At 42.1% G+C, this 18356-nt stretch overlaps 1 protein-coding gene across 1 annotated transcript; it reads right to left on the bottom strand.

Annotated features, from left to right (window-relative positions):
• Positions 1–326: 326 nt before the first annotated feature.
• Positions 327–18247, bottom strand: fbln5 (fibulin 5). The gene is made up of 11 exons (XM_083998285.1): positions 17794–18247; positions 17580–17634; positions 17274–17322; positions 16814–17095; positions 5639–5761; positions 4434–4550; positions 4166–4282; positions 3437–3559; positions 2885–3011; positions 2544–2739; positions 327–1091 (listed from the first exon to the last, which is right to left on the bottom strand). The coding sequence occupies exons 1-11, from the start codon at positions 17835–17837 to the stop codon at positions 930–932; spliced, it is 1395 nt and encodes a 464-aa protein (XP_083854411.1). The 5' UTR covers positions 17838–18247; the 3' UTR covers positions 327–929.
• Between the last annotated feature and the right edge of the window lie 109 nt (positions 18248–18356).

The raw sequence follows: 18356 nt of genomic DNA, 5'->3' as shown, positions 1-18356 counted from the left end.
ATGACCATTATTTCATTTACCATGGCAACCATCAATACGCCAGTGCGGACAACAGAGGTCCATTCATCCAGGAAACAGTCATATGATTTGAATGAGATGGTAAAAGCGACCCATGTGGTTGTTATATGGTTGTTTAGGTTGGAGGACCTGTTGGAGAATTATGAAATCCACCAAACCCCCCAGAATTTGGGTTTGGTGTCCACAAAAGGTATTTGATTTAATTTGATCCAACAACTTTCTCGCAGTCTAACAGGATGAAAATCTGAGGTTTTGTTGCTTTAGTAGAGTTCAGGAGACGGTTCATGGCCGGGACAGTCGTGTGGTGTGAAGACATTTATTGGTCTTAAAACAAACTGTGATCAATAATTCAGTTAATGACTGATTGTTACATCGTTTCAAATATTACGACTCCAAATGCACAATTACACATAGACTGCTCTGATAAACCTCCTGTCTCATAATGACAAATACAAAAAGACTTTGCTCCACTTGTGATTCAATGGCGGCTCTTGGATTCAAGCTCATTCACAGCTTATCTGAGGGGATGGAGATTCACAGACAAGTGGGGAAACTGTACTGAGGATACACTGAGTTTCAATGACACGGTAATTTCCATCATTTTCAGGTCATTTTCTAAATAGAGGATGTCAGAAATTGTACACCATAAATATCCCTCTGTGTCGAAAGCACATTTCGCAGCCATAAAAGCTCAGTGTCCATTAAACCAGGGTGGGGATTCAAGCAGATGGAGGATTTCCCATCAGCACAACGTGGCTGAGTCTTTATCGGACGTGTCTTTATTGAGGATGACATAACGTTTAAAAAAAAAAAGAAGTGATGAGCTGTCTCGAACAACAAAGCATTACATCAGCTGCAGATGAACGCACGCAGCCTGATACTTTGGGGGCGATGAAGTTCATTTGGGACTCTCAGAACGGGTGCTCCGATACGTATACCGTCAGACGTATGATGGAGCTGCCTCTGAAGTTGATGACGTTGTTGACGGTAACCATCTCCAAGTCCAGCACCAACTCCTTGGGCCCCTTGATGGGCCGTGACAGGACGAGAGTGGCGCTAACATTACTGGTTTGCTGTATGAAAAAGGAAAAAGAGGAAAGACATATAAGAAGGAGGAAGGTGAGGAGACAATCAACAGAAAAACAATGAGATGTGACAGCTGCACATTCTGCCGTGTTGTATCGTTTTCAGCTCGTAAATATGCACAGGCACAAAGTCAGTAAAAGCTGATGTGTGTTTCAAAGCGCATGAGGTCGGATTAGAGATTGTAGGATAACACAGGAGAGCTCATGTAAAACTTAATGTTTTCTTTTCATTATTATAACTTTATATTCCACTGTCTCTGTATTTAATACATTGAAACTACAAAATCAACCTCTCTCACACACTCACTGTGTCCTCACACACTTATTGCTCCATCTACTGGCTGCACGCTGCACTCAAAGTCCAGGTGCATCATGTTGAACATCCTACTCCCCCCCTTTTACAGTCGCTGAGCCCTTGGCATTTTGACTTGAAAACATATCTACTATGTTTACAAGTGCCCCAGTAATTTAGTCATCATAACTTTTTGCTTTTTCTACTGTAACTTGCCTTGTGTGAAATAAAAATACATGTATGTTTTATGAATTTATAAGAAATGGAGCTCAAAATTTGAGTTACGATTAAATATTTACTCTATTTCATTTTATTTGACCTTTATACACTACACACACTTATATACTAAACCACTCGGTAGAGGGCAAACATTAGATGCACATGGACGCACAGAGGTTAAATATTTAGATATATGTATCCACAAAGATGAGTATTGATTCTTCTCGGAATCGAAAATGTGGCTCTAAATACATAAACCTATCCCAGGTTGTGTTTGGATTCAGACCCAGTGGTGACAGGTTAATGGGATGATGGTAAGCAAAATAAAATGAAGTTTGACTTCCTGTTGGTGGCGATGTTTTCTTTGTCTGTCAACCTGTGGAAGCTCATGCTCCGTTTACTCAAGAGAAACTGTTTTTACTTTCTGCTGTCAACAACACAAAAACCATTGTTTTAGTAACACTTCCCTTTAACCTCCACATTTATTATCACTTATTAAATAGTTTGCAACAGACAATGACGCAGTTTTAAGTAGATATAGGGGTAATGAGGTATATTAATGTTGACTACTTGTCAGTCATTATAACTCTCATAAGGTATATAATGACAGTTTGCAGTATCACAGCAGCTTCACACAGGTTTCCACATGAGTTACAGTTGTTGAAAAAGCATTAGTGAACACTTCTATCATCTTACAAAGACAGTACATTATACTGTATATATTTAATCTCTATCCCTAAACCATTTATTAAATCTCTGCATATTGCTTATAAATGGTCTAATAGGGTGTCACCTACAGGAGTGACTCATTTCATTCCCTCGAGGTGTTGATGCCTGCCTGTAATAATGATGATTGTGTAACTTGGGCTTCACACCTGCAGCCAGGTTCGGTGGAGTGTTACAGTAACACGTCTAATAAATCTACTCACCCTCATGTAAAACTCCCGTCCGTCGTTGCCCGACTTTATCTGGAAGATGTAGAAGGCACCCGGGTAGCGCGTGGTGGCCTGCATCTGGAAGATGTCTGCAGGCACACTGCGCCCCGACGACAAGTCCATGTGTCGGTACAGAATGGTGAAGGGCTTGTCCCTGCAGGCAGGGTTCTCAGCTGAACACATGCACTGACTGCACGGGAGGAGACACAGCGGGTCAGTTAACAGGTTCAAAATGGCTGTGATGGGGGGGGGGGGGGGGGGGGGGGGGGGGGGGGCGACGGCGAAGATGCATTCATTCACAGGACTGAGGAAAACACACGAGTGGAAAAACTCACTTGTCACTAACTTCGATGTAAGGAGCGTGACACTCTAAAGGATCCAGGCATGTGTAGCCTCCCTGGAAATTGAAACATACTTGTTCTGTTGTACAGGTGTTGTTACCAGTGTCACATTCATTGAAATCTTCAAAATCAAACACACAACAGTCAGAGTCAGTTAAAACATCATCATCATCAGAGAAACAACATTTCATTGACAACATATGAACACAGGTAGTGAGAAAAGTGGTGCCTGAAAACGGCACAAAAAACAGAGAAAGAACATAATATCAACAAATAACACAGCATGTGTTGTAAATATTAGCTGATTAATTTTCCTGAAATATCCGTAAAGCAGTTTGTAGGTAAAACAATTTAGGTGACAGAAGGAAAATATTCCTGGGAAAGTAAAACAAGATTAAATCATGTTCCTAATAAATAGTCATAATAATAAACAGCAGCAGCTTTTTGTTTATCTTAGTGTTTCCATCCATCTTCTGCGACACTGCAGCTGTGACATTAACATTAAATATAAACTACAGGCAGCAGTGACTGTGTCGTTAGTGTTACCTTCACAGTTCCTGCCATCCTCATACACATAATATCCGGGTGGGCAGATGCAGGAGAAAGAGCCAGGTGTGTTCACACATCTGTGCTGACACAGAAACTCAGAGAAGCTGCACTCATCCAAGTCTACAGGGAGCAAAAGAGCTGGATTAATACTCATCAAAGAGAGTGACAGAGGGTCACCCGACAGCAGCAACAGTGTTGTCTGGGTGCTCTGGTGGTTTCCTCCGAAAGGTCCACAGTGCTGTCTTTTATGAATGAATAGATAGACAGTGTTACTGTGTTACTACATGTTATTTAATGTCAAAGGAAACACTAACTTTATCCTGAACTATTTAACTATTAAGTGAGCTTATACTTGAATACATTTTGAAAGATATTTTGGTGCATTTTTGCTTTTTAAAATAATGCAATCAGAGATAGATAGATAGATAGATAGATAGATAGATAGATAGATAGATAGATAGATAGATAGATAGATAGATAGATAGATAGATAGATAGATAGATAGATAGATAGATAGATAGATAGATAGATAGATAGATAGATAGATAGGGGAAGAGGGAGGGGATGACACGCAGCAAAGGGCCACAAGTTGGATTTGAACCCATCATGGCTGCTGCTGTTGGGACACTCTTGGAGAAAATGTGAATTTTAAGTCTTCCAGTTTTAATACTTGATATGTTGAAGCTGCTGTCTTATGATGCATTAGTGAACGTCAGCTCTGCTCACCAATGCACGTGGTGCCGTCAGCCGCCAACTCAAACCCCTCGTCACAGTTGCACATGAAGGAGCCGTAGGTGTTGAAGCAGCCGTGACTGCACGGGTCATCTTCACACTCGTCCACGTCTGAGGGAGGAGAAATAGTGTTAATAACGACACTGTGTGTGTGTGTGTGTGTGTGTGTGTGTGTGTGTGTGTGTGTGTGTGTGTGTGTGTGTGTGTGTGTGTGTGTGTGTGTGTGTGTGTGTGTGTGTGTGTGTGTTGTGTATGTATGTACCTTGACAAGTCCTGCTGTCAGGGTTGAGGATGAAGCCGGGGTTACAGGAGCAGGAATAAGAACCAGGGACATTGGCACACAGCTGTTGGCAGTAACCATAGCGACATTCGTCAATATCTGGTTGAAAAGAAAAGAAAAAAACAGATGGTTTATCAAAACATATACTCATGTTTACTGTTATTGTCATCTTGGGAACTGATTTGATTTAACCTTTGCTGATCTGCCTTACTGCTCAAAACCTGAAGAGGGTGTTGTTCTAGTAGAACAGCTGCAGCTACCAGAGGTCACAGGGGCATTTTGTCAACGAGCAAAAGAACGGGTGTTGACTTTGCTCTATAATGCAACAGTGTTTACATGAATTACGGTAATAGTTCATGTAAGTACTTGCACTGATATCACAAATTTAGGCATGGGCTCATTTGTTTACAGTAATTAAATTTAAGTGTAATGGGCCATTTTAGTGGTTTTACATGATTTCGGCCATTAACTACAAATCATGCAACTACTTTACTGCCAGATCCATTCTGTAGCTTGATGGCAGCTATTATTTATTTCTTTATCATTATTATTACTATTAATAATAATAATAATTTGCTAATACTGATAGAGAGAAAACATCTCAATGGATAAATTACTCCATGTAATTTATCATTTACATTATTGCCAGCAGGGGGCGTAAGACAACTCTTTCTTGCAGGAAACTCACTGTTTACCTGTTACGCTGCACACAACTGGAACAAACTACTAGCAGAACTGAAATCAGCCCCAACTGTAAACACTTTTAAAAACATTTCTCTTTTCATGTGCTTATAGTTGAGCTCTTTTTAAGAACTTTAAACTTGATCTATTTTCTTTTATTCTACTTTTTTATTCTTCTTTGCTCCTTCTTTTAACTCTATGTTTAATGTTTACAATTGTTTATGCTGTTTTACGCTGTTCTTTTTTGTGTTTTGTATGTTTTGTCTTTATGTAAAGCACATTGAGTTTCCTTGGTATGAAATGCACTATATAAATAAAGATGCCTTGCCTTGCCTTGCCTTCCTTCCAGATAAATCAGCCAGAAAAGAAATCTTGTGAGAAGCCTACAATGCCGTATTTTACAACAAAATCCCCAACGTCGCAGCTTCCTTGAACACCACATTTGGTAGTAGCTTCTGAAGTAACTGATATAACAGCAGAGCATCATCTTCTTCCAGTTCACTCACCCTGACACTGTCCACCAAGGAGCCAGTAGCCCTCAGTGCAGGAACAGGTGTATCCTCCCAATGTATTGATGCAGACCTGGGTGGGGTTACACTGATGAGAGCTTGACTCACATTCATCGATGTCTGCAACAGAGAAGAGGGGATAATTATGTTAATATTTAAATAATTTTCTTTCTTTTCTGAGAGGAGATTTACTAAACGGCTCAGGTTTGGTGAAATGGCACCAAACCTGGTACACTCTCCGACTACTAAGGCTTTAAATGAGATATAATTAATCCAAAAGTGAAATTGCGTACTATTGGAGCAGCCACACCAAACACAGGACAACGTGAAGACTCACTGAGATCAATACAAAATTTGCAATCACATTAGGACTAATACCTTATTGTTGATTTATGTTAATAATATTAACATAAATTAACAATATTCAGTAAGTGAAAAGACCAAACATCAGTGGAATCCAAAAGTCACAAATCAAGTGTTCACTTACTTGAATGTGTTTCAATTTGACTAAATTACATTGCACACATATTTTCTGGTTAAATTCCACAGTGACTGTGGACAACACAGTGAGTAACAAGATACAAGAATATTTCCTCCAGCAAGTCTCATATATTTCTTTAATTAAAAAAAATGAGTGAAAGATGGTGATTGATTTCCACTGTGTGTACTGTACCTCAGTTCTTGGTCTGTTATTACCAACAAGATGAAAGAAGCACCTCAACATTGCTCTCTTATCTCTAGTTCTTCTACAATTCTGCATGGACTTGGTGTGGTTTTGACTTCAAATGGTTTTGTAGCTTATTGTTCTCCTGCACCTATAAAACCTTGTGCATGTGCATCAAGCCACTTTACATTTTGGCTGACCCCCCCGTTACTACTAATTCATTGATATTAACTCTGCTGCAGCAGTTGAGGGCATACCGGTAAACACGTTTATTATTGTGGTGGACATTTTGAAGTTTTCCATATTCTCTTTAACTTGTTAGAATAGTGTTAAACTATTGATCTCATTCCGATATGATGTCATAAGCTCTGTATATGTGACATAAATGCCATGTGACAACATTCCAATATTATGTCATAACTCTGATGTCATAAATGCCATCATGATGTCATAATTTTAATATTATGATGTCATAAACTCCATGTGACACGTGTCAAAAGCAAACTGGCTTTGATATTTGTGACATCATTCATATTATGATGTCATAGCACATTTCAAAGGATATAAACCAGTTATATCAGTCTGTCTCAGAACCTCAATGAATGCAGTTGTGCCATCAGGCTACACACTTGATTTATGAGAATTATTCCGTAATTAAGTTGTTTTCTGACTTTTTCAAACAGCTCGATTTGTCCGTGGTCGTGCAGGCCGAAGAGGAAATTATCCTTTTCCTTTGTTTAACTAGCCAGTTGTTGCTGTGGTATTCTTTGTTCATCGGCAAAAGACCTAACAACACAGCGAGTAATGTCTCGTAGGAGTTTGCGTCTTGCGTCCGGTGGATACAACAACGCAGACGATGAGTCTGACCCCAACTTATCCTCCCAAGAGAACTCTGTTAGGGTTTTCAAAAAAAGGGCAGGGACCCGCAAGACTTCCCGTACTTCCCGCAGAGCCAACAACAATGCTAGTTCATCCAGCATGGAAACATCCTCCACTGAAAGCCAGTTTGGTTGTCTGAGACAGCCCTTAAGGACACAGTCTGAGCCCATCAAGCGGACAGTACCTTTCTTTTCCTCCACAGTTATCCCTCAGCCAGCCCTGACCCCATCATCAAGCTGGAGTCAGAGGCCGAGATTCAGCAGTTTACCAAGCTCATTCTCTGGACTCTACAGGTCCAGCCGGCCAGCATTACACCTGAGGAGGCCCAACCAGGAGCTGAGTCAAAGCGAAGGGGGAAGCTCAGGGTACTTTTCCTCTGAGGATACAGACAGTAAGTCCACAGCTTCCACCAAAATAAACAGTATAATGAGCAGTGACAATGAGGCTCCCGGTGCCAGATATGGAAGCAAAATCAGCCATTCCTTCTTTAGAACGAGGGACTTACTGTCCACGACAACAAATTCAGAAGTAAAGACAGCTTTAGCTAATGATGTTGGGTTGAGGAGGAGGAGGAGCAGTCGCATGAAGAAGGCTTTTGTTGTGTCTCTCCCAATGGTCATCCTACTTCTACTTGCTTGGTCCTTCCTCCCCTCGTTGAACTCTTTCATCTCTAGCATGAGCGTTATAGAGACCCTGACACAGGAAGAATCCAAGATTGAACCTGTGGACCCAGCTATTGCCAGCCTCAACGCCAGGGTCCAAGCTTTGGAGGCCAGTCTTCCTATGCTGTTCCGGGAGCTGTCAGCCATCCAACAGAAGTCCTTTCCAGCCCCATGCGTCACAGACTTTGGACATCCCCTTGCTGACAAAATGGTTGCATTCGCCCTGGTGACTCAAGGTGCCATTGTGACAACCACCAGGTGTTCGGTGACTTATCGTTTTCGCCCATCGCATGCGACCCTGTTCGGTTTCCCCCTGTGGTATCTAACTGCAAGCCCACAAACCGTTGTCCAGGATAACCCAGTGTTGGCAGGTAAATGTTGGCCATTTCATGGTGGCCAGGGAGCCCTCGCAATCTCTCTGTCTCACCCCATAACGGTAACTCATGTGACGCTAGACCACCTGCCACTCTACAACTCCCCAACTAGCAGCATAGAATCAGCACCCAAAGACTTTGAAATCTATGGAATGAAAAACGACTCAGAAGAAGGAATGCTGCTGGGGACATTCACCTACGATAAGCACGGCGAGCCGTCACAGATGTTTAAGCTTCCTGATTCCAGTGATGAGATTTACAAAGCTGTGGAGCTGCGTGTCCTCAGTAACTGGGGAAATGCAGAATACACGTGTCTTTACCGCCTCCGTGTACATGGAAATGACGCTAACCCATGAGAGGCGATGAGTTAGAAAGTATGTGTGTGATGTGATGTTTGTTAACTTCTTTTTTTATTTAACCAGGAACAATCCCATTGAGATTCAGAATCTCTTTTGCAAGGGGGTCCTGGCCTGTATCCAAAACGAAACAAAAAGGACAACAACGGACAATGCTTTCGTTGGGTTTTCTCCGGGTGCTCCGGTTCACCCACTTCTTTTATTTGAAAAAAAGGACAAAAGACAACAAGATGAAAAAAATCGTAAAGGTCACTCTTAAAGACATTCTCAACTTATCCACACACCAGATTTTCTCAAAAGTTTTCACCAGGCCACACCACCAACACTTTCCACCCACCCCTTAAAGCATTCATTTTGAAGGAGACCAGTATTAGGTTCTCTTGTGATGTTCTTGCACCAATGATTTTCATGGGTACACGCAAAACATCCTTAAACCTAGAGAACTGTTTTCCTTCTAGATGAATGCTTTCAAAATTGGGTTTTCTCCGGGTGCTCCGGTTTGCCCACTAATTTTATTTAAAAAAAAAAAAAATCCTAAACACAAAAAACCCTACCCTTGTTATCTCTGATACCGCCAAGTCAAACATTATTCATCCCATTATCCCATTATTCCCACTGCACTGTAAAGAGGACATCCCAGGCTTTCTAGTGTTACAGCTGTGGGGGTGTGGCTAACAGCACACATGCACTCACTTGGTGGGAATCACCATAGATAAAACATTTTTTTTTTAAACTGTCTCTTTCTTTCACTCACTCTGCCCCCTGCTTCACCCCCACACTCCACTAAATGAAGACCCGGAAAAGACAACTTGATCAGTTCACCTCCATCCTCTACATGCTCCACCTAGGCAAGAGCATCCGTCAACATGGTCTCAAGTTTCACTGCTATGCCAACTTCTGTCTCACCTTCAATAACTGCACTCTGTCTCCCTCATCACACACCCGCACACTTGGAATCATCTTTGACAGTCAGCTAAGGTTTGACCACCACATCAATCAATTTGCACGCACTCCTCGCCACACGAAGGTATGCACACACACACACACACACACACACACATATGCGTGCGCACTCCCTTACACCCACACACAGGTGACTGACTGTCTGTCTTGTGGGTTTGATTCCCATGTTGACAAAGATGGTATGCCTGGCAGTAGCTCCCGTGGCCCTATCAAAATTTCCCAGAGGAAACCCTTTTCTTCTTCTGCAGGCTTCACCAACAATATCAAATCAACAGTGCCCGACTATGAACTAAATGTAACATAGCATGAACATTACAGATACCATGTTTCTGTTGCATAAAAAAAGTCTATTGTTTCTTTAATGTGAAAGTCTTGACTTTGACCGTGGCTCAGGAGTTAGAGGGGGCCGGTCGTCCAATAACCAGAGGGTTGGTTGTTTGAATCCCCCTCCATCCCAGTCGCTGGTGCAGTGAACTTGGACAAGTCACCTTACCCACCTTACCCACCTTACCTCATGTGAATGTGTATGAATGTGTATGAATGTTTGGTGGTGGTTTGGCACTCCTTCTGCCCCAAAGCAGCTGTGGCTACAGTCGTAGCCTACCACCACTAGGGTGAACGTGGTATGAATGAATAATGGTTTCTGTAAAGCACTTTGAGTGCCCAGAAAAGCTCTTAATAATTCCAAGCCATTATTATTGCTATTACTTCAATTTAGTACGATTTCAGAAATGTACAATAAATCTACACAACTTTTATTCAATGTACTTTGTAGGGGACAGCAGGACTTGCTACCTGTTTTTCACCAATTTGGAAGAATGGATTTTACTCAGAATTGTAGAAGAAAGGGAAATTAGAGCATTTTTATTGAACACAGACGCACAGACACGCACATACACACCCACACACACACACACACACACACACACAATTAATTAAAACCTTGATTTGAGCTTGAATGCACATCCACTGCACTTGATTTTTTCCTGTTGACTTGGGCAGTGCACCAACAGAAGTCTAGTCAAAAGTTTGTTTCTGCAGCTCTCAGGTTTTCACCACCCTGAGTTTGAAAAAACTCTTAGCACAACACAGTGCATATCAATACATTATCAGCTTACAATTGTTTTTGCACAGGATTAGAGATTTCTCCGATTACAATCTGAATTCCTCTAACGCCCCAGGAGCAGCTCGCACACTTCATCATAATAGCCACATTTCCTTATCAGGATATGACATATCAAAAATTCCAGCCTCTGTTTATGGTTCTCGGACCATGAAGTCACCAATCTCCTGAAAACCGGTAGGGGGAAGTGGGTGGGGGCCGGGCTTTTTGTTTGAACAGGCAGCTATGATAAGCGATAACGTCTGTCGGTGGGACCATTGCCCTTTGTGCCAACTTGGACCACTGGTTCTTCTGGGGGGTGGAGGAGGCCCAGAGCATTCGGCCACCGGCCAACAGCTACACAACCCCGGCACCTGCTTGCCGTTACAAGTCAAAACCTTTCTGAGTGGCCCTCATCTGCACCCCATGTGTAGCCTGGCTGCAGATTTCCAACATACACACACAAACTGTTTCAGTTCAGCTCCTTATATAGACTGTTTCATGAGCAGCTCACAGGCGTAAGGGGTCGACACTGACAATCCTGATCAGTTTTACAGAGGATGTGACCAAGGGGTTTTGTTTTAAATGTCTGCAAATCAGTCACAGTACGAGTCAGACAACTTAACAGCTGAATGATTATGATGCCAAATTTGTTCCCACACTGGCTTTAAATCAGACAAGGCCACCTCCTCTTGTTTACAGAGAGATTAACATGTCAGTCAAATTCATCATCTCCTCTCAAACAACATGGAAAAATGTTACAAACTATCTTGTTCTCAGAGGGACTATTGTGAATTTTTGAGTTTATCTGATGTGTTTTAGGAATCCGCAAGGTCGAAAATGTTCTCCTGAGCCACAGAGGAGTGTGTAATTCGTCACTCAAGCAAAAACATGAAAATACCCCCAAACTGTAGCCATGAGCGGAAATTAATATTAGTCGTGTGGGAAATGAAAAGCACAGGACGAGATGGTGTATCTGAACTCCAGAGGCTGAGAAATTGATCTGCTGCTAAAAGGGTCAGTTGACCTAAATTACAAAAACATATTCAAATGCAAGTTCAGTCTGTTGTCTTACTTGTGGCTCTGCAGAGTTAGACTTAACATTAACACTAACACTAGCATGCTAACATGCTCTCAGTGACAATTCTGCCATGCTGTATTGATAAATCAGGGCCGATGGAAACTGACAGGTATTTTGACACACACACAAAAAAATAGTGGACAAACTGAACTTTTACCCAGGTAATGTCACTGGATGAAACGTTTTTAAGAATAAGTTAGTGCAATTCATCTTGAGGGCGGCAATGAACATGTGCACCACATTTCATGGCTATGCAGATATTCCATTGTGGAGCAAAGTGGTGGTCTGAGTGATGAACCACAACATGTGCACTTGGCTAGAAAAAAAACAAAAACCTTGAGAGCAACATTTCTTTCCAGAAACAGTGTCATTTCTCTGATTCAACAACTTTGGCATGTACACTACTCTAACAGTGACTGCTGGACATATCTTATCACCAACATCAGTGGCCAACTTCAGTAATTCTCTTGCGGCTGAATGGGGAAAAAAATCCTGCAGTCGTCGGGCTAAGAAACATCTCGTTAATGGAGGCTATAGTTTAATCTGCATGATTAGAAATCACAGAGGGAAGATTAAAAAAACAAAAACAATCTGACTTTTTGTTATTTAGGTGAAATAGTGCAAGGATAGATTATAGAAGAGTGGGATAATACATTGACACACCATAAAAAATGATTATCAAATGCAACTGCAATGCTATCTGGCCTTGTAAAAACAAAGTTACAGATGCATTTAGACCCAGGGGCTAATTTCTGCAATTGTTCTCCCAGACTGGTGCCATTAGTGACACTGATGGAGCTTATAGCCATTAACTTAGAAACAAAGCCATGTTTGTTACAGGTTCAGAAGGGAAGTCACAGTCTGTGGAGTTTCTGCCCCATAGCGGCATCAATCAACAGCCCATTACATCACCACACACACACACACACACACGCACACACACACACAGAGCAGCCTTTAGGGGTGTAAGGACTCATTACGATTGGCCCCCACAGAGGCATGCCTGTTCTCCAGGCCCAGCTCGGGCACAGATTTGGCAACAAATGACCTCATCTTTGGCGTTCTGATGGTCTAGTTTACCCAAACAAGGTTGTGAGCGATTCCCTGACAGGCCGTCTCCCCTACGAAGAGAAACAGTCCGTATTTGTGCATGACCTAAACTCTAAAGCTCTCTGTCGAGGCAGGAAAACTGTACTGCATGTGTACATTTTCCAATCATTACATGGTAACGGCTGATTTATCCAAAATGACACTCCAAATGGACTCTAAAGAGGCAATTTTCAGCAGCTCGTCTCCGCTGGACTCAATGGGGCAATTATGTTAAGATGTATTTAAGACAGCTGGGAGGGAACATCAGACACTTGAGTGTTTATCTGACAGCTGGGGTCTCTTGTGGCTATGAAACGCAACAGAATCAATCAGAGAGCCCGCGTTTCCTCAGTGTGAGGAGTCAAAGGTCCCTTTGCTCCAGCGGGGTGACGGCAGACAGGCCGCTGCACCGAGCATCAAAAAAAAAAAAACACATCTGTCCCTGTGAGCTGACGAATTTGGTGCATTCCCCTCAGAGTTCAACCACAATCTTTAATCACTCACAATGAAATGTTGGCCTTAATCGCCTTTTTTCCCTCATGGCACCTCGTCCAACTAGCTGCACTGTTACATCTGATAAACAGCAGGAGGTGGCAGATGTCAGAGCTGTTTCTTTCTCATAAGATTCACATGTTTAGAGCAGAGTCGCTCGCCGCAGAGACTCAGGAAACAGCTGCAGCAGAGGACAAACACCCTTCACCTTAAGATCTCATACAAGAAACAGGGAACAAGAACAGGTATTTGAGATGATAAACAGAAGGAAAAAAGATATTATTTTTCAGGCATGGTTGCACGAAGACCGTAGGGATGGCTGAATTGCTCTGATGATCTTCCATTTTTACTCCAAACAGAAAGATGGACAAATATTGGATGGATTACAATGAAAATTTGCACAGGCAAGTAGGGGTGGGAATCACCAGAGGACCTAGAGTATGATACGATATTATCATGACACTTAAATCTTGATATGATGTTATTGCAAACATTTTGCAACATCCTGTCTGTGTGTTACAATAACATAGTGATACATTGCAATTTATTTTCATTCATTTTGTCTTTATCTCTCCCTGTTTTTTCTTTATTAATAAGATAAAGTGTGTTTTATTTTTGCACAACACAATCATAAAAAGCACTATTCTAGTACTAAAAAAAAAACTCCAGTTGATATTTTTTCTATTTACATAGTTTTTTCCTCTAAATTTGGTGCTCCCCTGACTTTTCTTTCAGTGCAACCATAAGCTTGCAATTTTTGGACAACTATCAGATGGATTGCTGTGTAATTCACACACATTTATGTTTCACGTTCCCTTCAGGATGAACTGTAATAACTTTGATCCTCTGATTTTTCATCTGAAGCCACCACCAGGTCAAAGGTCAAGACTAGAAATGTGTTTTCTCACAACAGAAACTGATAAGTGAATAACATCCACATCTGTGTTTAGTGAAAAGGAACCAAACATGACGAGTGAAGATGATGAGCACTGAGCATGGTGGATATCACATCCTCTAAACATTAGCATGTTAGCATTTTCCTCAGACACTATTATGTCTATGCACAGCCTGGCGGAGCTGTTAGTGCATCTGTGGGCTCCTGGATATATATATATATATATATCAGAGGAGGCTGGTCCATTGAGGCAGAGGAGGTTGGTCCTCCTCTATTTTTGAGAGGCAAAAGGAAAATTTATTTTTTATTTAAGAAAGAGTAACTGGTTGAAATAATTCATTACCAAATCTCAGTATAATTTATAAAATATTATATATGTATTTTATCATAAAAAAAGTTTGTTTTTTGGAAGAAAATCCACTTAAAACGGCTCAACTGCGCCGCCAGCAGGCTCAGGAGACAGAGCAGGCTGTGTGAGGAGCAGGGAGCAGGAAGGTGGGGGCTCTACGGAGGTGGCAAGATTTTTACCTCCCTAACTGGCCTCGGGGCGGGATCTTCTTCCATTGACTCAATGCATTTAGGATGTCTTCATCCTGACCTGTGATTGGCTAAGACACGTAAAATGACGTCATGACGGAGGAGGCTCTTCTGTACCAATCAGCAATCAGAACACAAGATTGACAGCAGGTTGGTCCAATGACAGTTCTCCAACCCCCCTTGGTTACTGTTGCTATGTGCGCCAAACTTTCACTCCCAGCCGTGCTGCTTATGCTGCTCCTAGCACAAGAAATACGGAGTTTTCAGAGATATTGGCATCGATTTGAAAGGAAATATCAGCAGATTTCTGGATAAACTGTTAGGAGATATCAGAGAGAAGCAGTCAGAGAGATTGTTAATAGTTTTCAGTTACGTGACCTGGGCAGCTGGAGGGTAAACAAAGACACGACCGGACTTTTTTTTTCTTTTCTCCGCCATCAGCTCAGGTAAAAGCATAGCTATATCTAAGAGGTAAAAGCCAAATATGTATGTAATTTGAGTGGAACACTTTGTTTTGTTATTAATAATTACAGATTTTCATGGTTTTTGTTTTTCCTTTTTAAATCAGAGGGTGTAAATCCCCACTGTGGCATTTACAGGTGTTGAACACTGGTCTGCTTTTTTTTTTTTTTACATCCCACATCCAAGATCATGGCTCTGTCTTTTTCATTAGGCCTGTGTTAATCTGAAAACAGTACGATTTAATAAAATTATGTTGTTTTTAAGAAATCTTGTAAGACATTGTTTTACTGTTTAATTTTCATTGAATATAATAAAGTAGGGAGAAGTAGTGCTATAAAATAAAATGAGGCCGTGGACTGGTGTTCCTCCTGTCCTCCCTAATTTTTTCAGTCACCAGCCGCCACTGATATATATATATTTTTTTTTTACACCCTCAGGCCCCGTAACGTAAAATAAAACACAGTGAGATGAAAAAGTTATTAAGTAGACACAGCTTCATTTTGAGGAGGGGGTCACAGTCCCACTCTGCAGCCACTGTGCCTGCAGATTTATCAAACTGACCTCAGGCTCGTTGGCTGCGTTCACTGGCTCTGATGAATGGGAGTACACACTGACCCAGTGTCAACAACCACACAAGGTATAAGCAAACAACTGGAAACAATGATCAGGACTTTTAGGAAAAAGGTTTTGATGTGCGAGACCACTCGACTTCTTTCGCATTTTCCATCTGTCTGTAAGTTTTCAGCTCAACAGGAAGTAAACTAGCGATTGTGCATGAGTTTAAATGTTTGACATTTTATATGGAGTTGCATGAACTGTCCTGAAACTGACAGTTGTTACATCAGAAGTAAATATGTGCATTCACTCAGGTTACTTGTGCACTATTTGAGCCTTTCAGTTTCATGCATCTTTATATTTCTAAGCCACAAAAGTGAAAACATCCTTCACATTTATCTTACGGCTATAGTTACTTTACATTTAAACCATATTACGAGACTGTGAAACACAAAGCTTTGTTAAAAATGAACCCAGCTGTTCCCGGCTCGGTTCTGGTTTGTAGCCCCCTCAAAGTGTCTTGTTGGGTCTCCTTGTCATGAGACATGTGCCCATGGGTTAAGAGGAGACAGATCTTCTCTAAACTTTCTCAGATGGTTTCATTTCGAAACCCTTTGGAGCCCAGAGCAGTAAAATGACCTTATTAAGGAAAAGACAAAGACACAACTATTCTCCTATCAGAACTTTGTTTTTTCCTCTTTCCTACCACATTAATCATGTCAGGATCAGGTGACCCTTTGGAAGGCACCCGAACACTAAGTAGTTCCTGTCCCACTGCGTTCACTGATATTATCGAGTTCATAATCTGCTATTCTTATTGCACTTTCACTTTTGTTTGTAGGGCTATGTTTAATTATGTTAAGCATTGTATGATAATGAGCTATAAAAAAAAATCAGCCTTTCCTGTATATCATGGTGTGTTTCTCTGCAGAAATTTGGTTGCATGTTGTTGATGATACTGTTTAACTTTAACTTTTTCCATTGTTGCACTGATACTTTTAAAGCACCAGAGTTCAGGCTCCTCCACTGAAACCATGCGCTCACACATTGACGTGACTCACCATTACAGGTGCCGTCCTCTGCAGCAGTATATCCCAGGAGGCACTGCGCGGTGCTCCTCACTCTGGGGTAGCTGGGCTCCACAGCCCTTCCTCCACCAGGGAGGAAGGGCTCTGAAAACCCCACCGATGTGTCCGGGTAGGCCGGCTCGGGCAGCAGCGGGGGCTCCGGTCTGAAGGGCTGGTTGTACAAGGCCCTCGGGATGCATAGGTAGCCTCCATTCTGGTTCACACAGCGCATTTCTCCCCGGCATGCATCTGGCAGGGTCCGGCACTCATCCACATCTGGAAGACAGAGCCGTGCACTGATAAGGAAATTCCTTGCATCCAGAACATCTGTGGCCTTGTGATTCATGGACTTCACACACTGTTGGTTTGGAAACTTGATCTGCTTCACACTTCACTTTTCCCTTTTCCTGATAAGATTTTCACATTATGAGACAGTAAAAGTCTCATCACTCACCTATACACTGTCGAGCCCTGCGGTCATATGCAAACCCCTCAGTGCAGGTCTGTGGAGAGATGATAGAAAGATGGTCTGACTGTTGCATGTTGTCTGGAGCTATAAACTATTCATGCAACATGGTTAAATTTCTGCAAAGCACGTCCTTCACTCTGTAGAGTTGGATTTACTGGCTATTTAATCACTATTTAATCTAATTAGAGCTGCAGCCTACATCAAAATCAGATGGCAAAGCATTTGCAGACCATGACCGTGACCTTCCGTCTGTATGAATGAAACTTGAAGAGAGGGAAGGTGTTGTGTTACCTGTCCATGTCCGGGCTGGATACAAAGCAGACTAAATAGCAGAGCTGCCAACATCCTGCAAAAGAAAGAATTTCAAGTTAGAAAAAAAAACTCTGAAAAAAACAAACAGGAAATCTGTGCAAATTCATTCAAACACATAACTGAGACAAAACGGCTCAACTAAATCTGCACCTCAAAGATAAACGAGGATTAAGGAAAGAGAAAGATTACTGACCTTGGAGAAGATGAAAACCTGAAGCCACGTATTTCAAAAAGCATGGTTTATAGTTTCTACTGCGCTCTTTCTCAAAGGGAAGACTTAGACGACCCGTAAATTCTCCCCAAATCCCCGTCGTCACTACCCAGCAGGGCTCTCAATGCCCCCCAACTATGCGCCTTTACGCGAAAGCCGACACCAGGTTTTCATTAACCGCTGTCTGGTCGAGCTGGAGCTTCGGTACATTGACCAAGTGTTGCAGGAATGCCTTTTCCAAAATGGACTGTGCCGTTTCTGCCCCACTCTGTCGGCTCTACAGATTATTTAGCAATGCAAATTGACGGGCCCCCTCCGAGCACTTCCACAACAGCTGGATTCAATCAGGGAGAGCCAGCCCCCTCCGGTCAGAGCGCGCAGATCGGCAGCGGCGCACACACTCCAGCAGGCGGTGGCTGCCGGGCTGTTGGGGGGCAAGAAGGCATAAAGCATATACACAGCGACAGTGTCTGTTTTCCAGAGATATAAACAACCCCCCCTCTTCTTCTTCTTCTTCCTCCCCCCCGCCCCCCTTCTCCCCTTCT

This window comes from Trachurus trachurus (genome assembly GCF_905171665.1).
Source record: "Trachurus trachurus genome assembly, chromosome: 22".
NCBI classification, from domain to species: Eukaryota; Metazoa; Chordata; class Actinopteri; order Carangiformes; family Carangidae; genus Trachurus; species Trachurus trachurus.
The sequence above is the reverse complement of the archived record's forward strand: the minus strand, read 5'-3'. Positions and strand labels throughout refer to the sequence as shown.